Source organism: Cariama cristata, unplaced genomic scaffold, assembly GCF_000690535.1.
Source record: "Cariama cristata isolate BGI_N322 unplaced genomic scaffold, ASM69053v1 scaffold9843, whole genome shotgun sequence".
NCBI classification, from domain to species: domain Eukaryota; kingdom Metazoa; phylum Chordata; class Aves; order Cariamiformes; family Cariamidae; genus Cariama; species Cariama cristata.
The window spans coordinates 27,501-53,007 of record NW_009608923.1 but is presented as its reverse complement, the minus strand read 5'-3'; the positions used below and the strand labels follow the sequence as shown (position 1 = coordinate 53,007).

The window sequence follows — 25,507 nt, the reverse complement described above, 5'->3', positions numbered from 1 at the left end:
ATACCTGTGCTTTGTATTTAGCCCACAGAATGGGGGCTGTAATTTTGGGAAGGATACGCTGTATTGTGCAGAGAGGCTGAATCATAGCTTTAAAAACAAATCTCCACTGTAATCATGAAGGAATAATAGGTACCCCATAATGTATGGTATCATGTATTCTGTCATTGTATACGCTTACCCTGCAGAAACATGAAATTTTACTAACTTGTTTGTTGAATGCTTACTGTGAGTCTACAGAGAAGACACAATACCCAAACTGAGTTAAACATCTCAAGGCTCTCTCTTGCCCAGCAGATTTGATTCTGCCTGTGCCTGCATAGGCAGACGTGACTTCAAAAATTCACAGCTCAGATGCACTAAATATCCCTTGCAGAACTGCACTGAAAGGTTTGTTGCCCAGATTCCCCCAGCGACTCCATTCCTCTCAGGTCCATCACTGCAGAAGCTGCACACAGATTCTGCCTGAATAAATAGAAAATGCCACAACAAAAATCACACTCCTTACCTTCTAAAAGAAGCCCAGTGTGTGTTGACTGTGCCCTTTGCAAAGGGACCAGAAGCTGCACACTGGGCTCTAGTCTGAGCCCCTGATATGCATCTCTAAAATGTGGAGTGTGGCTCAATATTGGTCTTCTCTGTGACAGGAAGACCCATATGTGATGCTCAAGAAGAACGCCAACCAGTTTGAAGGCAATGAGAGGTATGAAGGCTACTGTGTGGAGCTCGCTGCTGAGATTGCGAAGCATGTTGGCTACCACTACAGGCTGGAGATTGTCAGAGATGGGAAGTACGGAGCCCGAGACCCTGACACAAAAACATGGAACGGCATGGTGGGAGAACTTGTTTATGGGGTGAGTTTCCAACCTCATCCGTTGTCTTTAGCTCTTCGTACTTGCGAACGCATTCAAGCCCTAGAGTAAGAAGGATCCCTGCCTTCTGTCAGCCTGAGCTGTCTTGAGGACTGCAGCTCTGATAATGCAAATAATCAGCCCAAGTAAAACAATTTAATTTAGGGAGGGACAGCACATTTTGTGCCTATGGAAATGTCAAAATGTTTCCTTTCAACAGTTTCAAGACTGTTTTTCTTTCCATTTTTGGAAGAACAAGTATTGAAAGGTCAAACTTTCCCATGGGTAGAATCTCCAAATTTTACTCTGTTTTATATTTGCATGATAATGGCAGGATGAAAGAAGGGTAAGATTTCAAACACTTTGCATATGACTAGTGAACGGCAGGACTAGACTGCTTTCCGTCTAGCCGCTCATTTCCATCATCTCAGATACACACCTGCACTCTACACTTCTAAACTTGGTCCAGTCTGGTAGTTCACAACCTGTGGTGTTTAGGTCATCCTTCAGAGGGGTCTAATTTTCCCTTGAAGGGAAAGGGGAAATTAGCATAGGGAGCATCAGTGCCCAAGTCTCTGTGTCACTGTTGGAGCGGGGGATGATCTGTCTCCTGCTGGTAGCTCCACAGTATATGCCGACAGCCATTTCAATGCATTTCCCTTTCCATTTTCAAGACTGATTGTAAAATAAGTGGAGAGTGCACATCAGTGTCACTGGAACATTTTTCCTCTTCTCCTGCATCAGTTATGTAATCAAAAAGCAGTTCCTGATGGAAGTAAACATCCTGGCATCCTTTTTCAGGCAATTGGCCTTTCCTTGCCTCTTTTGATGTCTGTATGATAATGCTCTTTTAGCAAAAATCATCTGCATCAGACTGTGACATCAGTGGATAAATCAGACAAGAAGAGCTAGGTGGCTGCAAAAAGAAAATGCTGTGATTTCAAAACAGAACTGGTAATCAGTAGGGCTAAAATGGGAATAATCCACCAATATTATGGGCTGCTCCTTTTTAACATTTCTCTTGCAGTTGGTTTTGTCTGATTTCTTCTGAGATAGCAGGGGTAAACAGAGATCAAGGGAACATAAACTGGAGTTAGGAGGTATATTTTATCCCCAGAATGCAAATCTCTTTTCTGTCTCTCCTTTTCAGAGGGCGGATGTGGCTGTGGCACCATTAACCATCACTCTGGTTCGAGAAGAAGTTATAGACTTTTCCAAACCGTTCATGAGCTTAGGTATCTCTATCATGATAAAAAAACCTCAGAAGTCCAAACCAGGAGTTTTTTCCTTTCTGGATCCTTTGGCTTACGAGATATGGATGTGCATTGTTTTTGCCTACATTGGGGTGAGTGTTGTCCTCTTCCTGGTGAGTCGCTTCAGCCCTTATGAGTGGCACACTGAGGAATTTGAGGAAGGACGGGACCAGCCGGCCAACGACCAGACGAATGAGTTTGGGATATTCAACAGTCTCTGGTTCTCCCTAGGAGCTTTCATGCAGCAAGGATGTGATATTTCTCCAAGGTGGGTTGCCTTCCCCAAGAAACCTTCTTGCAGTTCACGTGGTTTAATCCTTCTGCATGCTTTGGAGTTGAACAGGTTCTTCTTTGACCTTCTTTCCTGAACCATAGTGTAGTTTTGTGAATCAGTTACAGATTCAGAAAGGATCCAAGGATTCACAGGTCTCACAACCATGAACTTGGGACCTCAAACTTGAGGCCATAAAAATACCATTCTAAATTTATCCTGGGGAGTTCTTTTGAGGGAATTTACAGAAATGCAAACAACATTTTCTAAAGCAACCCAATTGCAATCAATTTTTGTCAGTCATTTATTTTGTTGCTGTTAGAAACAGGATCATTCTAGCATTATAGGGAAGCTATAAAATTGCAGTAAAGTAGGGAGAAATAATACAGTAGGTGCCCAGTGAAAGGTTATGTGGTCTGTGTCAAACATTGTGGAGCACACCAAGTGGTTTTATTGGCCTTTAGAAAGGTCAGAGAAGTACTGTATTTTCGTTCTGGTTCCCATTTCAGTCAATAGTTCTGCTGCCTAAAAGTTCAGTAGGACCCAAAGTCCAAAGGGTTCCTAAAGGGAGTTTTTGGTGAATGACCCTTGGATTAATTTTAGATAATTTTTCTTGGAAAAGCTGACACAATATAAGGTGGCGGGAAAACTGCATGAAATGCAGAAGATGTAAATCTGTGATAGAGACACAAGCAGAGACTTATTTGTAAATAATGTCTGGAAATACCTCCTTCATTTTTCAGAGCTATATTCACACACGCATTGTTACTGAGATTTTGCCTATTGCAGGAGCCCATGATACACATATCTTCTCAACACCTTGTTCATACAAAGGCATTCAGAAAGAAAAGAAAAAGAACTAAAAGCATAGGAACCAAATAGCTACAAGCAGGGCTTTGATAGATTTTCTTCCTTATTTGCACAAATTACATGTCCAGTAAGTAATGTCTGTAATAACTGAGGGAGCTTTCTTGTGGTATGTGTATATTCACATGAGGCAGGATCAGAGGTGAGCCAGGGATAAGGTTTTTGACACCTCCAATGTCTTGTGTCCGAGGCAAATGTACTTAGGGTTTGTGAGGCTGAAAAAGGGTTCACAAGCTGTGGCTTGAGATGTGGATTGTATGTACCCATCACTCCCAAGAGATCTGCTCTGGATGTTGGCTGGAGGGAAAGCATGTGGACAGGTCAAGCACCAATGCTGCTAGATGCTGCAGGACACAGCTGTCGTTCACCCTCTCCACAGCTCTGAGAGGCACACTTGTCCCAGTTTAGGCTAAGAACATTTTTGGCCAGGTTTGACTCAAACCAGAGGTACTGCCAGTCACAAGAATGGATTTACAGGCAGTATATGAATTTTCTGCATTTACATGCCATGGTGACATCTGAAGTGATGCTTTGACAAAAGCAGACAGCAAAGAGGCCTTTTGTTTTCTTTTTTCCCCATCCTTCCTTTCTGGGTCTTTGTCTCCCTTCTCTTCAAAGGAAATTTTACCTCAGATACATGTCTTGTGGGTGAACACAGTAGGCGGAAGCTAATTTCCTGCATGCTGCGATGGCATCAAAGCTCAGGGGACGAGAAGGAGGTACAGCTCCATTGGCAAGCGGAGATAACTCTGCGCAGCTCAGCACAGCTCCCGTGGGATGGCAGGGGGAGGCCAGGCAGCAGTTTGTTGGCTATTGGATCCTAATTTGTCCAAATATTAATGAGCTTGAGATAGCGAGGAAATAAGAGCCTGCAGGGCACTTTGGTAGTGACAGCTTTTATGAATATGTTTTATCATCTCATCATTGATTACTAGGAGTCCAGGCAGAGCGTTCAGAAAGTCTTCCCAGCAGAGGGAATTTCAACTTTATCGCTGTCTTGTAACACAGCCCCATGCGTTAGGATCAGGTTGCTGTGATTTCATTCTTGTTGTTCTTGTCGTCATTATTCTTATTTAGGAAAGCAAATATCTTCCTTTGGGAACAATAGCCAGTTTCTGTTCCAAGGAGGTGCATGGAGAGGTGAAAAGCTGAGACTTTGCAGAATAGAAAATTTGGAAACATCTTTAATAAAAAGTGTCAAGAAAAGATAAGTGGTTTTGATTCAAACAACAAGATTTGCTCTAGCTAAACAACATGCCTTGAATCACCATTTCAAAGTGTTGTTTTATTTTGCTTTGAAATGGGAAATGAGAATGATTCTGTCATTGTTATTTTAATGTTATTAATTTGATCATCCTGATAATGAAAATTACAGTGTCATTGAAATTAATATTTTCCCATGGAGCACAAGAGCACTTTCTGACTACAAATATTTGCAAGAACAGAAAATCTGAGAAATGAAATATGGGAATTCTTATAACTCCCAGTACTCTGAGTACAGCTCCTTAAGATGGTTGCAAGCAGAGGGGAACATTTCTATGAAATGTGAAAGCAAGGAGGAAGCAGAAGAGTGAGAATTTCCGTAGGATGTTGTTGTACAGAAAGGCTCTGAGCGCACTCTGTATTTCACATGCATTTTTCACACAAACCTAGTGCAGGCTTTCTGTGACACATCACTTAGGAATGAATGCTTGGTAGAGCGACATTGTGGGCAGGTGGGGATCTGCTCTATTCCAATATATTTCCTATATGGTTGCTTCTAAACTTATCACTACAATCTCTCAGCATCTCCCCAGTAATGTATTAACCAACAGAAATAGCTTCTGTTATACATCTGTTCTGTCATTCTCTCCCCAGCAGAAAGGAGCAAATGCAGGGGTGTATTTTGTTTTTGTAGAGGTTTTGGGTTGTTTATTTCAGTTTTGTTTTGGGAAGGAGTAGGGGAAATTTGTCTGGAGGTTTGTTGTTTTGTTTTTTTTCCAGAGCATGCTTGTTTTAAGTGCATATGCCACTATGTATTTATCATAAAAAAATGTAAGATCAAAACCACAGACACATCACTCAGCACAGCAGGTGGTGAGGTTTGCAGCAGCTCCTTGCTCTTGCAAATGTGTGTTCCTCAGTCTCAGACCAGGCCCCAGGGAACTTCAGTCCCCCACAGAGAAAAAAATTGGCTTTTGAAGGAAAGTGGTGTCCTTTTTAAGGACAGTCTTACTAGCCAGAACTTTAATCAGGCTTTAAAGTATGCTGGTCACAACCTACAAAGCACTTTAAAGATACACTATGAATTTGAAGACCTGCGAATGGCCAAGACAGAGCATCACGGTGGGTTATGTGCCCATAGCCTCATCTCCCAAGGAGTGAGGCTGCTGGGCATGAGGCTGACTGGTGTCCTTGAAGCTCTGAAGCCTTCATATCTAGGCATAGACTGGATGAGCGTGACAAAGGCCAGGCAGTAACCAGTCGTGGAGAGTCTCAGCTGGAGCCGGTGGCAGTCTATGTTGTGCCTTTGGATGCTGCAACATGGGCATGAGCAAGGAATCCATCCCTGCTAAGCCTTAAATGGAAAGACTCTATCGTAGGTACATAGCTTCAACCAAAGGAGGCTGTGAGCTCTTGGACATTTCCCACTGGAGCATGCTGTCCCCCTTCTGCACCATCACTGACCAGTGGCCCCACTGGATATGGTTCAGTCGCTACCACATGGACTAATTTGTCCTGGTTGAGGTGAGATGGTCCCTGTCGTTACCCTTAAAGTCTGTGCTTTCAAAGTACTGGCTGATACACAGCAGAATGGGGGAGAAGCAACATTTTGGAGTTGTGAGTAGTTTCATGTACATAGTGACGGGCAGAAATCAGTGAAGTCTGAAACAGGCCATAAACCATTAGGCTTTGCAAAGTGCCACCTTAACTTGAGAAAATAGTCATGAAATTGCAAAAGCACTCATTAAATGTGAAATACAGACCCAGAAAGGAGATTCTCAGAGCAGGCATCCGTAATAAATATCCCGCAGCCAATAGCGAGAGCCTGCAGCAAGAGAAATGTGAAGTAAATATGACTCATATTGTACCATTTTTCAGAAATGTAATTTGATAAATTGTCTTCAGAGCTCAAAATAACCCCAGTGTGTAGCAGCTGTGGAGAGTGGGACCTCGCTAACATCCAGCACCTTGCTGCTGTTCCTCCCTCAGGATGGACCCGAGGCCTTTGAAAAGGAGACCGAGAGGATGTCTGGACTTCCCGACCTCCTCTGCAGCAAAACGAGGCATCTGAAATTTTCATCTACCCCATGATTTTCTACAAAATAAATTATTTGATTGTTATGAAAAGGTTTAAAAAGCAGAGAGTAAAATATGTATTTCTCTTGTCAGCTTCCTAGCTTGATTTTCTATTTTTTGTTATCGCAAAATGTGTTGCTTCATATGGTTTGAGTCCAAAAGAGACTTCCTCTATATTGGAGACTATTAAATTTAATCCAGTTACTCTTCCTGTGACTCAGAAAACTTATGTTTGACTAAAATGAAATACATTTGGCTAAAATGGATCTTCCAGAAAGGCATTTATTCTTCCTTTTGAGATAGAATATACACAGTTTCTCTCAGCTGAGTGACTATAGGACTGTTTTCCCCACTGGAGTTTGACAGAAGGATAAATATCACACAGTATCACCCAGTAAATGCAGCCATCCTTTGTGCCCTGCCAGAGGAAAATTAAACAGAGGTCTCCAAAAATAAACCCAGCTTCATGGTGGCTCTCTTTATACTGTGTTGTGGAAACAAAACACATATATTTTGGGATCAGATCAAAACATACCATGAGTAGAAGGGAAATGCATAGTCCTATCATGACACGATAGGGTATCATGTCACAATACCTGGACAACATAGCTTGAAATTGCTTATTATAATCTACATGATTGAGAACAGAGCTGGCGATGCCCTGGTCAGCCTGCGCTGGAAGTGAAATGATGGATGAAGCTTTCATCACAGCTTGTGTCTGAGGGAATGCCAGACTTGACAGGGGACGTTTCAAGAGCATCAGCAGGGATGCCTGAGCTGGAAAGGAAGAGATTCTGTGCTGGTCTGTGCAAGGTGCCATAAGGGACCACTGCTGGGAAATAGTTGGGCCACACCAGTGTGCCCTAAAGACTGTGGGTGTTTACTGTATGCGACAAGACATGGTGCAAGATGCCAAGATGCCATCCACCCTTCAGCTGGCTTGGGATAAAGAATTAAATGGGTCTTAACTTGCCTGCAGAGTCCAGACCTGGAGCCAGAGCAGGGTGCAGTGGTACATGCCAAGCAGTGACCCCCAGGCTCGGGGGGAATGTGCTGCTTAGGGGGGTTTGCTCGCAGAGATGATGAGTGAATGCACTCCGAGGTGGGAGGGAGAGTTATAAATGCTGGCTGTTATCCAGTCAATAGATACAATCTATTATTTATAGGCACCTTGTGGACATCATTATTTGTTTTTAGTGACATGGAAACAGTGTACTCTGGCTGATCTATACAGTGTGCAGCCAGGCGTGTATTTCACTGCACTCCTTTGCAGGCTTTCTGTTGCACTCAATCATAGCAGCTTGTCTACGGAAGAGCAAGTATGGTATTTATTACGTACCTGTAATTAATGCTGAACATTTTCTTCTGCTATTTTTCCTGTTTATTTACATTTCTTTTTAGATCAATTGAAAAAGTCACAGAGACTTCAGCCACAGAGCTGGTAGAAATAACAGCAAAATTGCTCCACAAGTCGTCGACATTTTTTTTCCTAAACTAGCCTCTAGAGATTTTGAAAAATAGCAGCACTTTTAAATTTCATCAGGATGTTGCTGGTACTGAAAGATTTTATCCAGTTTTAGACAAGATCTAAATCAGAAATTGGTTAGGACAAAAATTTTCTCTTTTTTAGTGAGAGGTTTGATTTGGGTTGTTTCAAGGGAATTTGTTCTGTTCTGTCCTTTGTTAGCTTACATTTGCAGGGTACTTATTTTGCTAAAAATTTAGAATTAGGGAAATTAGAACCAGCTGCATTTAGCAACTAAAAGGATTTTAATTCCTTCCTGAAATGAAGGCTGAGCCTAGGCGTTTATTTGGTGACTCTTCTTGATTTCAGTAGGCGTCTTCTCCAACACTCCAGGCATCTGCCTGTCTTTTTGGCCTGATGCATAGTTCTGGTGCCGTTCTTGCGGGACCCATTATAACCTTAAAGAGGACTTAACTTGTCCTGGAGAGTCACTGGAGAGCTGTGCAAGCTCTCCCAAGGCAGGAGTCCCACAAGCAATGAGGAAAGATTTGTTCGTTTTTTTTTTTTTCCTTGCATTGTTTGCATAGGAAGGTCTGAGGTGATGGAGCGGAGCTCACTGGCAGGGCTTGCTATAGCCTCTTTGGGGATGTGGGAGATGATGGTGTGCTTGTTCCTAGAGACCAGGTTGCTGACTGCCAGTTGGATTCACTGCGCAGTCTCAAGACAAAGGGCATATTTTTGCAATGAAGGAATAAACAGTTTGTTGTTTCCTTGGGGAGCATATGCAACCTGCAGCTCATGCTGGGAGTGCCCTGGGGAATAAGGCAGCCAAGCCAGGCTGGGAGCAAGGTTGGTTCAGCATCCTTACTCCTTCGCCAACATGGGATGAATCTGGGAGGCTTGGAGGCTTGTCCGTGGGAACAAAGCTCAGGATCATTTATTTTTGGCAGTTTGCTTGAACTGGTGAGCTGAGGTTGGTCTTTAAGAATAAAAGTAAAAAATTTGGATTTCAACTTCTGGAAAAGTCTTCTTTCCTTTTAAAAGTGTACCAAATGATTTTGCAATTATCTCTACCCGGCAGAGTTAATTATGCCCAGGGAGAGGAAATTCAGGTCACAGGGTAACAGCAGTACTTGCAAATCACCAGGAACTGATGACCACACTTATTTCTAAAATGCACTTAACTGGGGAAAGTGACTCACCAGAGGAGCAGCTTGACAAATTGCACAATATCTAACTAAACAGTCCCCTTTGGAGTTTGCGCACTTCCATGGCAACCAAAATGTGGCAGCCAGGGGAAAATGAAAATTCTTTTAAAATAGTTGTCCCTGCTATCCCCTTTTTCATTTGGAAAAATGCTGAAGGATACAAAGGACTCAAAAGAAGGAAATAACCAACTGAGAGAATATTGTTGGGAAAATGCAATTTCATCTGTAAAGGAAAAGTTAGTTTTTTGAATTTCTATGCTCTGCCATCTGGAAATTTGTAAATGCTGCAGAGGTGATGAATGTTTCCTCCACTGATCTGCAAGCCACTTCGTCAGGATGGTTTCCCTATCAGGCATGTCTAGTCACTCTTCCACAGCTCTGACTTCAGGCCTTTACCATTGAGGTTGCTGGGGGACAGCAAGAAATTAGCTGAAAGTCCCCCCATTGAGTGACAGATATCCTAATCATTTCACCAGCTGTGTTTAAAATAAGAAGTGAAACACTTGATCCAAAAGCAGATTTATTAAGCTAAAAATATATTTGCAATCTCTTTCTTCAGGACTAATTAAATGTTTCTCATATTTTTGGTTGAAAACAAAGCTAAAAATAGCAGAGGGGAAAGTGCATTGCCCAGTTTTTTAATCTATTGGGAAGTTTTGTTAGGGCATCTCTGACATGGAAATGGCACGTGCTGCTTGTGTTTCTAATGCTGTGCACTGGCTCAGGATTGTGAGTGGCACTAAGATTTATAGGGGTGCCTCTGAGATTTATAGCCTTCTCCGTGACTCCGGCAGGAGCGCCTCTGAGGCTCCAGGGACTCCCTATTACGCTGTACTCCAACTTGCCGATTTTCAATCAGTAAGAGAAACACCCTTTCTCTTTTCATTTTCTTCCCTCTTGATAACCTGTTATCCCTGAGCAGTCGGCTCAGCTGGGGTCTGACATTCTCTGAGCTGCAGTCAGGACTGCGCATGGTTGTGTCTTCCTAATAGCTAGGTCGATTGCCAAGTGTTTTTATCAAAGAATAAGGGGTGTGAGGAGCTGAATGACCTCCATCTCCCTGAAGTGGTGTCCTCTGCAAGGCCAGCTGTCACACACTGCTTTAATGTTGGCACTCCAGAAACATACTGTAGCTAAGATGGGAAGCCCTGCTTAAATAACTGTTTCGTATGCTGTACGTCACTTTTATCAGCACCAGGTTATCATGTACACACTCTCTGGATACACCGTCGAATGAGCATTGAACCCCTCCATTCAGATTGTTCTGGCTCACAACACACAGAGCATCCACAGCTGCTCTTTGCTGGTTTGATCCCCAGAGCTGTTCAAAACCTCATGGCCTTCCACTGGAAGGCTCAGAGTACCTCTCTTATTCCACTTGAGTTTGAGATTTATTGTTCCTATTCTGCTTTTGTCCAAGATTTCATCCCAGGTACTTGTCCTGGTAACTGGGGAAGCACTGTACTCCCTCTTCAGGAGTTCAGGAATCTGTACATACAGGGAGCAGTGTCCCTTGTAGCACCCCAAAACAGCGAGGAGGCAAAGATAGATGTATTGAAATAGGACAGAGGTGTTAGATTATTCATTGTGAAAGGCTAGATGAAGCGGAGTAATTAGGAAAAGCAAAATGTGGGTCATGCTAAGAAACAGGGGCAAAAGCCTTGCTGTGCTTGGATGGAGTCTGGAGTTTGAGGAGGCAGAGCATGGAGTCACCTCGGAAGTCCTCCATGATGGTGTTTTGGTCTTTCTTTCATTGTCACTTGGGTCAAAGGTGCCAAGTGACAGCCAGAGGCCACCTGATTCATATCATCAAATGGTAGGAAAGGGCGTACAGCTCATGTACGCACCCCTTTCTTTAAGCAACAGCGTACTTTATGGCATTCAATCTATTTAATAAAATCATCCAGTAATTCTGATTAATGCCTACCCAGAAGAGTTGCTGCTTACCCTTAGATCCAAAGGCTAAGCAGCAATACTCCAATCCTGGTAATCATAACTTACTGCTTTGATCTTCAGATAAAAGGGCCTATAGAAGTGCAAAAGTGTTACATCACCGTTATTTGGACAACTTCAAAGCATGTTGTATACACTAATGAATTCTTCCAACACAGTCTGATGAGAAGTAATAGGAGGCAAATGTGTGAACAGAGGAGTAGAAAGGAAGAGGGGAGAAGATGAGTCCTCATATGGTGAAAGGGAAAAGCAGTAAAAATAAGTACGTGCACACTGTGGATAGGTGTGAGATGTGAAGAAGGGTCCACGAGGGCCCAGCTGCAGGAGTCAAGCATACATGATGCTCTCTCATAGGATTAATTTTCTCTTCTCTCCCATTTCTTGAAGCTCTCAATAAGAAGTGAGATCTCAGGTTGAAGAGAGGCAAACAGAGAAAGAGGGCAGCTCTTTAAAAAAATCACCAAATGGATCTTAGCAGGTGAAACAGGGGCAGCAGAAACACTGAGTATGTTTTCCCTTCGCAGTTTGGGAGTTTTAATGTTAAAAGACAGGCTCTCCTGTGCACATAAAGCTCTTCTAAAAAACACTGGCTAGGGAGACCAGACTCATTCCTCACCACTTCTTCAAGGGACAGAGTATGCCCTTATAGAAAAAAAAAGGCTCAAAGGTGAAAACAGAGAAAATGTAACTTGTACAGTCTTGGTGAGGGATCACATTTTAAATTAGAAATGAGAGAGAAAAGGAAGGGAATATTTGGGAATATTGTTCAGAGTGAAAATCTTCCAGTGCAGAAAATATTCTCCTCCCAGAAAAGGCCTTTGTCTCGTCAGACTGGGAAATCTGACAAAAGATAGACAAAAAAACAGAGCTAAAAGAAACAAGGCAAGGCACCCTGGAAGACATCTGAACTAGGTTATTGTAACATTGCCCAGAAGTCTTAGAAATGGAGCTCTAAATTGTGAACACAGGTAGGTGGTTAAAGAGGATCTTAGAAGAATGAATAACTGGTAGCATATAATCCGAAGTATATTAAATCTTTGGGAAAAAAAAGCTTTTTCATCAAGCAGACTTTGAAGAAGAGACTGAGGGAGCGCGTATGATATCTAACAACACAGCAAAGGACGTTGGCAGAATAGGCCGTTGTTTAAAAAGAAGGATGAGCGCTGTTAAATTTGGGGCCACCTGATGTTGAGGAAGTTCCTGAGTAATGAATCTCCTGGGGCGCTCCAACGACTGCCTCTGACAAAATTTTATGCTTGTCACCTTGTGATTTTCTCTCAGCAAAGCGAACAAATGTCACCAAAGTGAGAAAAATACGTGAAGAGCCTTTTTTACAGTGAAATTTTTGCTCAAAGGCATGATGAGAGTTGGGTTTTTTTTCCTTATAGCAAAAGCTGGCAAAACTGCAGAAGAGGTATGACTTTGCCTTTCCCCAGAGCTGCCAAGCAGCCCAAGGTGACCACGTGTTTCTCAGCAAACCACGGTCTAAACAGTCATGCCTTAAACTACCTTGGATTGCAACATGGAGAGGCACACTGTGCCTGTACTTAAGAGGATGACAATGTGTTTCTTTGGATCTATCTGTTCTGCCTTTCAACCACACTTATTTTTTCTTAGGGTTTCACCTCATCCTTCAATCCTAGCCCTTTCTTTACAGTGTTTTTTAGCAGCCTTCTAGAAGATTTGGCTGTATTATCCTGCAGTTTTACAAATAAGCATCTCATTTCAGCAGCCAGTTCTGACTGCTCAGGGATGTTGTCTCCCTCGTGTGAAGGACATACCTCAGTTCTGCAGTTCTGCTCCGTAGAAGTGTTTTTATACCATGGGTCCTGCTGCAGTTGAGGGGGGCTGGTTGCCCTTGTCAGTCCATGTTTGCTTGGCATCTGGTGCTTCCAACACCGTATTTTGTTAGCTGAGCAGGTGAGTTGTGTTGATTGCGTATCAGCAGGCTGTATTTTGTGTCCATTGAGGACCACAGGAGGGCACAACCTGCATACTGCTACTGAGTACATAAATTACCCCCTGTGTAGCTGGGCCCATTTGATGCTGCCTCCTGGGATTTAGCATCTCAGGAAGGGGAGGTGGGCAGAGCAGCCTAGAGGTAAATTCCGCCTGGTGACCAACCCTTCAAGCCACCCACCCAGGTGAAGTTCATAAATGTGATTCATCCTCTTCTCCCACAGCTAGAAACTGAATTAGAAAGATGAAGAAAGCTGTCCGGGATGCCGTAAAGTGTCAGGGCTTCCCAATGAAGAAAAAAAAAGAGCTCCTGGATGCTAGTACTCTGATTAGGCCGTTAGGTACCTCTTGCCTGTCAAAATGCTAAGTGAATGTCTTGAAAACAGCACGTAGCTGCTCCGTGTAGTCATGCTTATACTTAGCACTGCAGCAATCCAAGCTCCAATGACTGGAGAGCCACAAGTGGCATGATGCATTTCTGACTAAGCAGGAAAACTCATTTTAGAAAGAGGTTTTGCCCATTAAAGGGAAATTGAATAAAAAAGTGCCAACATATTCTGCAAAAGAAGAGACGAAACGGTAGGAGAGGGACCATATACTGCTGTCCAAGACCATTAGCTTAGGCAGAAAGAAACAGTAAATAAACTATGACTTATAATTAAAGCCTCACAGATATACATCCTCCCCTTGAATCTGGGAGATTCTGCATATTTGCAGACAATATGTTCAGTCATTGCAATATTTACACAGCAAGTGACCCCAAGGCCCCTTCTTAAAAGGAGTTCTGCTGGGATTCTGCAATCCATATTGCCTCCTTCCAGCATGTTGGCTTTGGGGTTTGGATGAGCTGGCATGGTTTGCCTGAAAACATGAGAAACAGCAGATCTCCAGCCCATATACAAAAGTGAAGAAGCTCTCAATTTTTTTCCCTTTTTTTTTTTTTTTAAAGCAAAAATTAGAAAAAGAAAAGCAGGAGAGAGACAGCATTGAACTCCCAGTACACATGCACCCTCAGCTTTCTTACCCTGTCTCACTGATTGATGTTATCCACAGGGAAGTAAAATATGCAGCTGTTACCTCTGTAGAAAAGTTGTGAGGGGAGCTGAAGAAGGAATTTGTACTGCTGGGAGAGGTAGATGAGAATGTCAATAGAAAACATTCTTTTGTGTTTGTAAGGGCACTCTTGATACTCCGTGTTAAAGCCCAGCACTGGAGCTGGGACTCCAGACCCTTGTACCAGGAGGTAGGGTTCAATAATAAGTAAATGCAAACTAATGATGGCAAGAAAATTAATAATGTAGCATGGACAGAGAAGCATGCATTATAATCCCTCCAATTTCATGACATCAGCTGGTAGTTTATTCAAAACTATCCGTGGCATAGCAGAGCATAAGAGGATAAGAGCTTTTCAGCATATGCGTGATGGATGCACCCAGAGCTGTTCCCAGCTCCACAACCCCACGCTCAGTTTGTTACTCTATCTATGACTATTCACAGACTTTTCAAGCAAATCTGGGGTTCATGTCAGGGTCGGAGATAAAACGGTGAGACCAATCGTGCCAGATGGTCTGTGACACATAGAAAAAGCAAAGCTCATTCACATTGACAGAGTTTAATGTTGAAAATTTGTTTAAAATAAGAGCAAAACTGGAGCAAAATGTTTGCGACTAATCCACTACCAAGTCAATCTTCAGATAGACCCATGAAATTATCTAGTCGGTATCAAATTAGCAGAGTAGTGTCGGAGATCAGAGGATCTGTGTGGGTAGAAGACCAAAAGTGGATTTGACCCACAATCAGTAGAACAGGCGTATAAGAGCTTTTCTTTCAACAGTTTTGCATAAATTCATTCAGTGACAAATATGTCAATTGACTAAGTGAGCCTTTATTAGAATTGAATTTAACAGCAAATCTGGGAAATCCTCCCAAAGCAACTATGGCTTTAGAATCCCAGATCTGCACTTCTAATTAACACACTGTCAGTTTAGGTGTAATTCTCCATAAGAAACGGATTTGGGGAGGGGGAAGGGAGAAGTGGGAGAGAACTGAGATGGTGCTTGAACAGTTTTTCCAATGAGGTTTACTTTTTGTATATTTTCTGATGATCTTGTTAATGTTTTTCGCAAAAATGTATTATGCTCTTCTAATAAGATGGCAAAGCAGAGGCAAACTCCTGTCAGCTTTTCCTACCTTCCATAAGGGATAAGATCAAAGAGCAAATTGTTTGATCAAGGATTGCATTTTGTTTTAAGAAATAAGAGATTATAGCTGCATGATTTTCTTTTTTCTGTGAAGAATCCATCAATGCTAGGGCTAGAATATTAAAACACATCACTTCATCGGAACAACGGGAACTTACAATTCTTTTCTACTGGCAAAATGCAGTTGATTTTGCAAGGAAAGGTAAAAAAAAAGTCATCTGAGTAAGAAAATCAAACTGATTATTTTCAGCTTGGTCATCTGCAGTTTTTCCATTAGATAGATATAAAATAGCACACTCCAGAATTATCTTTTAAATTATACATGTGGTAGGTAAGGGTTTAATGTATTACAAAAGATGAAAAAAAATTATTTGTAATGAGAAAGCAGAAACAAAATTGTTTACCATGTTAAAATTATACCTTTTAACCTTTCAGAAATGAAACATTCAGTAGTAGAAAAATAAAAAGCTTGGATGGACCCAAACCAACCATTTTCGGAATGCTACTTTTAGAGGACATTTGCAACCGTTATCTTTTCATTCCGATTGAGACTATGAAGGTTTCATTTACAATTTCAGAATTTCCCACAGCACTGAGATTCTGGTTCCCAGCCAGCTCTAGTTTTAAGTAGATTGTGCACCGTGGATAACGAGGGCAGAGTATTTACTACTTACTCCTGCAAGGGTAATGTTGGAAAGGAGCACGCCCTTCTTACTACTGGTCTGTGAGGGGCAGGCAGGACCCCAAGTCAGGGAGAGGACGGGGGAGGGGGGGTGATTTTAGCCGTCACAGGCAGGGCTAGAAGAAGAAACCAAGAGATCTTAATTTGGATTGCGTAGGAAAGATGGCTGTAGGTCCAGAAGGAATAATATAGGTTGAAAAATCTACAATCTAGTTTATCTAGCTATTTCATCCCCTTCTGCATCCCAGAATTACCCATTCATTAAAGCCACTTTCACTGTTATCCTTGCTTATTTTATTCTAATTTCTTTAGATCCTGCTATTCACAAGTATTACTATGATAATGAATGTGAATAAATCCAGAGGTCAAATAAGACAAATCCAAACATCTGTACCTTAGCATATCTTTAAAGTCCTAACCAGTGTGCTTCATCTCACCTTAGCTGTGCAGAGGACTGAGTCACTAACTCGTTTCCACACAGCAGAGAGCTGATTGCCTTCATGTTATGCTTGGATGGGTATGGGGACTTGTAAATTCTCCATCCAAGAGAATTTAAACCCCATACTGCCCATTAGTGAAGAGAAATGAACTTGAGCTAGGGCTCAAGCTGCAGAACATTTCTTAGTCAAGTGGAAGGTCGTTTTCTGTTGTCTAGCTGTGGAGTGAGATTTTCAAAACCTCAAAGTGACTTAAAAGTACAGGGTATATCTACTCCTCTCTGACTGCTCTTACTAGAGCATAAACATAACTCTAAGTCCCACTGGCTTTTGATTCGGCTTTTAGCTCTCTAGTGTTGAAGTCGCTTCTAGAAATGGGACATTATCTCCTAAATTACAAGGCGCTTTTGCAAATGTGTCCCATGATGGTAGCACTGCTGCTGTCCTGCTTGGTCTACAGAAGTAACAGGACAAGATTGTAATGGATATTGTCTTTCCAATCGCTTGCGCTGGTAAGCAGTAACAGGCATTGGCTCAAAATCTAAGTAGGCAATATGGTTATCCAGAGAAATCCAACTTGTTCTGTTTAACTTGTGCTCGCTGATATTGAGCCGTGGGAATGTCAAGTGGAATCACTTCTGCTTGTGTGATGTTTTGGTTGGACTTGATAATCTTTGAGGTCTCTTCCAACCATAACGATTCTATGTTTCATCATGACTATTATTATACCTTTTATTGTATTGCACTAGGCTTCAAGAGCCTTCATCACTGGCCAGCGCTCCCTTGTGTTAGATGCTGCACAACCATGGAGCAAAAGGACGATGTCCTGTAGAGCCCTTCTGCTGAGTGTTTTCTCTGCTGTGTGTTTACTGCAGTTTAGATTCACAGCTTCTAGCTCCCAAGTCAATCTAGCAATGAGGGCAAACATTGCCCATTAGCAGTGTCTGCAACAAAACATCATGCACATGAAGCCCTAGCCATGCTGGCAGCCATAGCAAGCTGTTTATCTCCTCTCCTTTCCTCCACAGTTTATGAGAGCGAGGACTTACCTCCTCACGGCATCTCATGTCATGAGAACAAATGACCAGCACCAGCAGCAGACACAGCCCAGATGAGGCTGATGCATGATACAGACATGCATCCTGTCCTGTCTGGTTCCCATGGGAAAGAAGCTACAGCCCCTCTCCCTCTTTCCCCAACCCTCCTTGTTATCTCCCAGTCTCAATACCCCATAGTTACTTTTTCATGCTGTCAATGCCAGGTGCGGAGCTGGGAAACATAAGCCATCTGCAGCTGACAGCAGGCAGCCCCCGTGGGATAAAACAGTAATGAATATCACCAGGATATCGAGGGTCTAGAGGCAGGAATCCGGCTGACTGCTGCTGAAGGGATTGAAACAAGTCACAGAAATATCCCGGCTTCGTCAGGAAGGAAAGGCTGTATAATTTCCAGCTGGAGATGAATGTGATTATTTGCCATGCAAATGGATTTTGCCAGCTCAAAGTGGCCTTCATCAGCAGAGATTGTTGTATTTCACATTATCTGGTTACTTTTGTTTAATGCCTCTGTGCCTTTTCTGAGCACTTCCTTCCCTGAGCACGCATCATCCAGACTAATTAGAGACAGGTATTTTTTTTCCTGCCCATCAATCTGAAGACGTGTGAGCTGAATCCATAGCTGCTTCCCTTCCCAGTCCCTCTCCAAATATGAAACAAAAGGTAAGGTCATTTGTGCTGACAGTCCTGCAGGCTGAGTATTCTCCACGGATGGGAAGCACGATGGTCACATTTATCTCACCTAACTTTAGCTACTTAAAAATTAGCTGTTTAGTCCAACCTAGTCTTCCTAGTTCCTTCAAAATTCAATAGAGAGGGAGGTCTGCAGAGGGACTTCCTCCCGACCTGAGATAGATGGGGTGAATCATCCCTGGAGGTCCCTTCTGAACTCCAGAGGTTGTTTGGTGAGCATGTCTCTCTTAGAGAGTTAAAGATAGGATAGAAGATCAATGCCCATCTGCCTGCCTTTCCCACAACATCCAGCACTCCCACAACAAACCTCTGATCCCCCTCTCTGGCTGGCAGTGATGGGGAAGCATAAAAAGAAAGTAATCTGGGATGAGGGACTGTCGATCTGCTCAGCCATGTTGCTGCAGTTGCCAATGAAGGAGGACGTTTGCATGAGACAGCGCAGGATGGGGTAACCAGCATATAGCTTATGGTTGGAAACCATGCCAGTGGGCTGCAGACCTGAAAAATTCTTCTTTGTCCTACCTTTAGTGTTTTTTAAGATCTGGATGATTAAGAAAAGAATTTGTGAACTCACTATAGTGTCACCTTGGAGATGGGTCCTGTAGACTTCCCTGAAAAACCTTGAGAAGTGCTTCTTCCAAGTAATTCACTGAGCTTGGGTTTATGGTGAGATGGACTCTGCTGCCCAGTTTCAGAAAAGCCCATGGAAGAAGAAACCAGAGGGGAGGGCAGAGGCTGTGCTTGCAAATGAGGTCCTCGTGCAGAGGAAAGCCTGACCCATCTCTAACCATAGAAGTTCTTTCAATCACAGCTGTAAAATACACTGCTTGTCCTTTCTGTCGTGGCAATCCCTTGCAGCCATGTTTCCTGCAGTTGCTCTTTGGCACGAGTGAAAGCTGCTGTGATCATTCCCCAGGAGCGTGGGGCTGACAGCACATGTGGTGGGATGGATCTTATTTCCACATATTAAACCACGTGCTTTCTGCTCTGCCCCGTGTGTTGCGTGCGTGAGCTCCGTTGCTGTGCCTGCTTTCTGCTGGGAAGTGATCTCAAAGAGTTTTGACTAAAGAGATTTCAGGGTGGGTTGATCTAAACAGGGAGATGAGGTGATGTCTGCGGGAGCAGCTGCCCTCACATCAGCAGTGTTTAAAAACAGACTGGACAAACTGGAAGGGTGTAACCTAGGTAAGTCGTGCAACTGGTGGCATATGTGGGTTTAGTCTCTTTCCAGCTCTAATTTCAGTGATTAGCAGGATGTGTTTTTTCCCTCAATGAACCAACGGAGCATGCAGGTCTGTTTGTCAAGTCGTATTAAAGCACAGTAAACCATAGCAGCTGGACCCAAGGCTTCACGCAGATCCAGATATGGCATAGCATGTACTATCATGAGCTGGTGCAGTGCCCTTAGCCGGACTGGGATATCTCTGTTACCATCCGATAAAGAATATTTCTGTGAAGTGACTCGAGTCAGCAGAAAGGCTACACTGAGACATGGTCCCCCATGAAGAAGTAAACGATGTTTCTCACCGGCAGGTCCTCCTTAGTCAGACTGTCTGGCTTTATCAAATAGCACTGTAAGTTAGTTACCTTCTGTCTGGGACAGTGCTCTGCATCTAGAGAAGGAGCATATAAATAATTTAGACAGAATGCATGAATACTGACATCACTCTAAAATTATCCTCCACTCTTAAAAATTATTTCAAAATATTTTAATATAAATTAATGCCTGCTTGACTTATTTTCCTCTGAAACTATGCAATGGTTACAGATAATTGGCTGTGTAATTGCAGTGAGTGCAAAATACTTAGATTTTAAGGCGTTATTGTGAACATCTTGCCTAACCATATGCTGAATACAAAACAATGAATGTCAGTAAGCAAATTATTCATTAAGGCCGTAGCTCCTCTCTGAGCTTCAGTATGTCTTACAGAAAAAGACAGAGTTTTGGTTTTTAAACTTCAGGTGACAGAGGAGCTGACCTAGTGATCCCAGTTGGTCTGTATATCTGATCTGTCTCCATGCTGGTGCTCCTTCCCGCTGTGGGTACATGGCACAATACAGACCTCCCCAGAGCTGATGTTTGGATGGGCATTGCCCTGGGCAGGGCTAGAGCTTCCTTGTAGTCATCTCCATGTCTTATTATTAATATTATTATATACTGTGGAAGGAGCTCAAAATCAAAGCAAATTCAATCAGTTTATTGCTGATTTTTTTTTTGACTGTGAATTATTTATCCCCCCTCTAATTACATTGACACCTTGAAAAGTAGATTAAGAACTGAGACAGACCTTTGACTTCCCTGGAAGTGGCTGGAGAATGTGACTTCGGGTAAATGCCTGGGTAAATGATGGGCATGCAAGAGCAAGCTGCACCTTTTGGACCTTCACACTCCTCCTCTTTGACTCTCCTCTCTCTGTCCAGGTCTCTCTCCGGCCGCATAGTCGGTGGCGTCTGGTGGTTCTTCACCTTGATCATCATATCCTCCTACACAGCTAACCTGGCTGCCTTCCTCACCGTGGAAAGGATGGTTTCTCCCATCGAGAGTGCAGAGGACTTGGCTAAGCAGACAGAAATCGCCTATGGGACCCTGGAAGCTGGCTCCACTAAAGAATTTTTTAGGGTAAAAAGGAAAATTTAATGCAAACATTTTGATTAGCCTCTTGTTTGACAAGTCCTCCAGGCCTGTCCACTCTCATCCTCAGCTCAGATCTGGTTTTTTCTCTGACTTCCCCTTACTATCTTGGGACGTGCTGAGCTTGTCCTTAGAAGAGCAAAAATCCAGTTTTCCCTGTGCTGCTCAGAAGGCTGGCAGCGTCTCCAGTACATGTGATATTCTGCAATTGTAAGCACAAATATGGAATATCCATGTACTTCCCCATGTTACCAAGTAGCTACTCTGAGCAACTCCAAATGAAACCATCTCCTGATTTCCAGCTTGATTTGCCATTGGATTGATCCACAAAATCAATTGCCATACACAAGTATGTGGCAGAAATCGAGGGCTAATCTGGGCCTGGGTGCAGAAATGGCAGGAGGTTCATTAACATCCCGTTACTCCATTTGCCTTCCTTGGCCCATCCGATATGTGGGTATGTACTTAGTTCAAGCTGGAAATCTCAGCTGACACCTAAACCTCTGCTAATGCTTCTGCTGGGTTTCTTCTATCCTACACAGCGATCCAAAATAGCAGTGTTTGAGAAGATGTGGACGTACATGAAGTCAGCTGAACCCTCCGTTTTTGTGAGGACAACAGAAGAGGGGATGATCCGGGTGAGGAAGTCGAAAGGGAAGTATGCCTACCTCTTGGAGTCCACGATGAACGAGTACATCGAGCAGCGGAAGCCCTGTGACACCATGAAGGTGGGAGGTAACTTGGACTCCAAAGGCTATGGCATTGCAACACCAAAGGGTTCTGCGCTGAGGTAAGTAGCTTGGATTTGCTTTCTTTTGCCAAACCAGCCAGAAAATCAATGTATGCACACAGTCCAATCTCCATTGCCATGTTAATCACAAAAGCTTGGGGCGAGGAGGTGGGAGAGCTGGAGGAAAAGGGATATGAAAACTGGACGTGATGTGCAGGGAAGTAAAACGCCCAGCTCCCATTGAGCAGCAATGGGAACATCTAATTATTCAAGCCCTGCATTTGGAAACTGGATCCTGGCTGATCCACGTGCTATGAATGTGTCTGCTGTATTAGGTGATGGCAGGGGGGCTGCTGTGGTGTAACCATTGGTTTCACAGAGCATTATCCGGAAAGGACGCTCATCCTGTGCCATGTGAACTGCACAGCTTTGCAGAGTATGGTATCACCCTGGCTTGGATCCATGCTTGCAGAGGGAGTTCTCATGGGGAACGCATTTTGGTGTTTCCTAAAATGAAATGCTGTTTGGAAGGGGTGGGAAGCCAGTTTTGAAAAAGCCCTGCAAAATGTGTGCATTTTCATTCACTGAGTCAATTCAGATCCTGGCAGGCACCAAATTTATGGCAAGTCCAAAGGGGCACATACCCTGCATTTCTGAGCCCAGACCTGCAGCTGTCACATGCCTTTGCCTACTGTCATGTGAAATATCTTTAGAGACCTTCCTTTAAAAAGAATAACCCTTAAAAAGTACCGACCCATATCTGAGTTAGTAGCAGAGTTTGGGCACTGCACACAACCATACTCGTGGACGTGATCTGGCCCCCTGCAAAGTGCATCGTGCAAACTGACCTACTCAGAGCAGCATTACCAGAGTCTGCAAACTGGGATGGTGATCTGAGTCACGTCAGAGGTGTGGTTCCTTCTGGCAGCAGACATGCAAGTTCCTCACATTACAATCATGAGGAATATGAGTTGTAAGGATTTAGTGGGACTAGTAAATCTTCAGAAGCCATAGCTTTAAGTAATCTGAATGATGCTCCAACTGATTTAGTTCTTTATTGAACCTATTTTTATCAAAATATTTTGACAAAAATCATACATATGGCCTTATACTCGCTTACTAACATAACGCAAAGCAACAACATTTAATCCCTCATCTCTGGATTACTAGAAACTAGCTAAGCATTTGCTGATGGATTTGTCTGGTCACACAGCTCCCTAGCCAAAGCCAGCCCAAAGAATCAAAGATGTATCAACCAGTAATGGATGAGGCCCAAGGATTTTGATTATTACATTTATTAAGTCAGCTCAAATTAGATTCAGCACTTAGCGTATTAGCAGTATCTTTAGAGAAGCTCATGAATGCAGTGCAGGTGGTCCAGAAGGCAGTTCTTGCATTCAATCTGGTTCAGGCTCTGAAATGACTTGTGGCCCTCCAAATGAAAGTGGATATATTCTCACAGCTTTGAGATGTTTTCTGCTGCACCCTCTCCGGTGTTTGTTTTCTGTCTTGCAAATACGGAAATTAGGATACAGAGCTGATTCTATTTATTTATTTATTTAAACATCAATCTTGTGTCCTAATTTTGATATTACAAAAACAAACAAATGGGAACACCCTACCTGTCTTGTAATTGTTGGCATGTGAAGGAGCCATCTATCATACTTTTAAGAAAAGTAAACAACAAAAAAGAAAATTGCATCAATCATTTTAATTTTGCAGCTCAAACATCCCTCTGCTAGGCTTGATTCCAAAACTTCCTAACATTTCTTTCCGTTTCCTCTTTTTCATCCCAGCTGCATGTAGAACAAATTTCTTATGGGCCTAATGGCAAAGGAGGAATGCTTGATTTTCCATCCAGTGGTGTTTCTTTGGAACAGTTGCTGTCAGTTTTTGTCCCATTATGTTTGTTTTGTTCTTGTTGTTTTAATTGTTTTAATCTTAGTAGTTCCCTACAGTCATCATGTAGTGTCTGTTTTCCCCTTGGGATCCTGCACGTGAGAGGTTGCCCTGAGCAAGGTGACATTCATGAGGCATCTGCATAGCACGGTCAGCCTGTCTCTTACTCAGGCTTCATCTTCACTCACTTCCATCCACAGAGTAAAAGCTCTGAGCCAGGTTTAGCATTACATGTGAGCCAGGCCTATCTTAGATCAGGTGTGTTTTAGAAGCTGGGCTGCATTTTGATTTTTACTGCGACCTGTCCCTTTTGTAGCTGGACCGGTTTTCCTGCATTTAGGATAGCTCATTAGGAAAGGATCCCAGAGAGATGCTAAATGAGAGTTCACCATAGTTTTTCTTGCTTCTACATGGGAACACAATGCCAGGGTATTGCCACAGATGAATGAAAACAAGGCTGAAAATCCAGAAATAATTGTACATGTTGTAGCAGGTGGAAACATCCCTCTCAGACCATCAGTTAGGTCTCTTGGGCTGCTAAAAGAGCTTGCTTCTTCCTCCTAGGTGAATCTGGCTTTTAATATATTTTGGCCTCCAGATGTTAAAATTCAGTTGCATTTAGGCATGGCTGAGAAGGACAATGGTGAGAGGGCAAAAATAACACCTTTGAACACCAGCTACTTCAAGGTGTGATCCTGTCTGACATGAGATAGCCATGCAGCTGCAAAACCCATCCATTCACCTGGCAGGAATTCTTCTCCACTGTTGGACAAGTGATCAGAAGAGGGCAAAAAGCCAACTTATCCAAAACAGAGGAAAGAAAACCCAGGAAATCCCATGTGAGTCTGGACTCAAGGAATACAGAGGTTTTTGAGATGGAGATCTGGGAGGGCAAGTTCTTCAGAGCAGCCATATTAACATTAAAGTTCCCTAAAATTTCTAGGGTCCATGAATAAACACGAAATATTCCCTGCTAAAAAATCACTTTATTTCAGGACCCCAGACCTCTCAGTTTTTCATCAAAATACACTCAAGATGAAGTACAGCTTGTTCTGTACTTAAAGAGAGAGACAATTAACTGAAATGAAGCTTCCTAGGAAAGATAACATGTAACTCTTAGCACATGGCCCCAAAAATCATATGGCTGATATTCTGCTGAGGGAAACTGCAGTGCATTTACTTTGTTAACACCTTATACCCACATAGAAGCTGCAATGTATTTTGGCTCATTAGTTAACTAATCTTTTGCAGATGGTTCAGACATCAGAGTGCTAATTAACCTGTATTCTGTTTTAGAAAACAGAAATAATTTTTCTTTACTTAGTGTCAAATTCTTTCTGGAGATACTCACATGTTTCCATTGGCTTTAAATGCAACCAAAGTTAGACTCTGACCACAATACCGTTACAGTAAAAGAGGGAAAATATTCAGCCATCTTCAAATCTACACCTTCGCCTTCTCTTGGACTTGTAGCAAGTTTGACTGTATCTGAATTTTGCTTTTTGAAGGCTGGATTCTGCCTGAGGGAGGCTCCCAGTCCTTGTGAAGGCTTCAGTGCTCGGGTGGGATCCCAACAGGCAGAGCCATCGTGGGCTCATGGAGGTCAGCACATCCCTCTTGCTCACCGCCAGGATTCTTTAGAATTGCAATATAAGAAAACAGCCTCCTTGGTGAGGATTTCTTGGTGTGGTACAGAGTGCTACATGCACAAATTCTCCAAGATGGGACCTGCAAGATCTGTTTTATTGATATTCAAGGTCTATTTGTTGATAGTTCAGCCCTCCGTCTCTTCCCTGCTTTTTAAAGCCCTCTCACGTTTGTGCCTCACTGTGCTTAGCTTTTTTGCTCTTTTTCATGCAATGTCTACACCGGCATTGCACATGATACCCAGTATGCAGAAACAAACTGTGCCCATGTGCAGAGCCTATAAAACTCACTGCTGCACATCCTGCGTCAAGGTGCTCCCTCGGATGTTTACCACTGAAATCGGTGAGGTGTGTCTGAACAGATCTGAAGGCAGACTGTGGCACAGTTTAGATTTGCAGGCTATCCAAATCCAAATCACTGGTCTTCCT

General features: G+C 42.9%; 1 protein-coding gene across 1 annotated transcript in view; it reads left to right on the top strand.

The window, feature by feature from the left end:
• GRIA1 (glutamate receptor, ionotropic, AMPA 1) overlaps positions 1–25,507 on the top strand; it is a 45,342-nt gene that overhangs the window by 7,777 nt on the left and 12,058 nt on the right. Inside the window, exons 5-8 of the mRNA XM_009697341.1 lie at positions 645–851; positions 1,999–2,369; positions 20,593–20,791; positions 21,346–21,593. Of these exons, the coding sequence (XP_009695643.1) occupies positions 645–851; positions 1,999–2,369; positions 20,593–20,791; positions 21,346–21,593 (1,025 nt within the window). The remainder of the gene's footprint in view (positions 1–644; positions 852–1,998; positions 2,370–20,592; positions 20,792–21,345; positions 21,594–25,507) is intronic.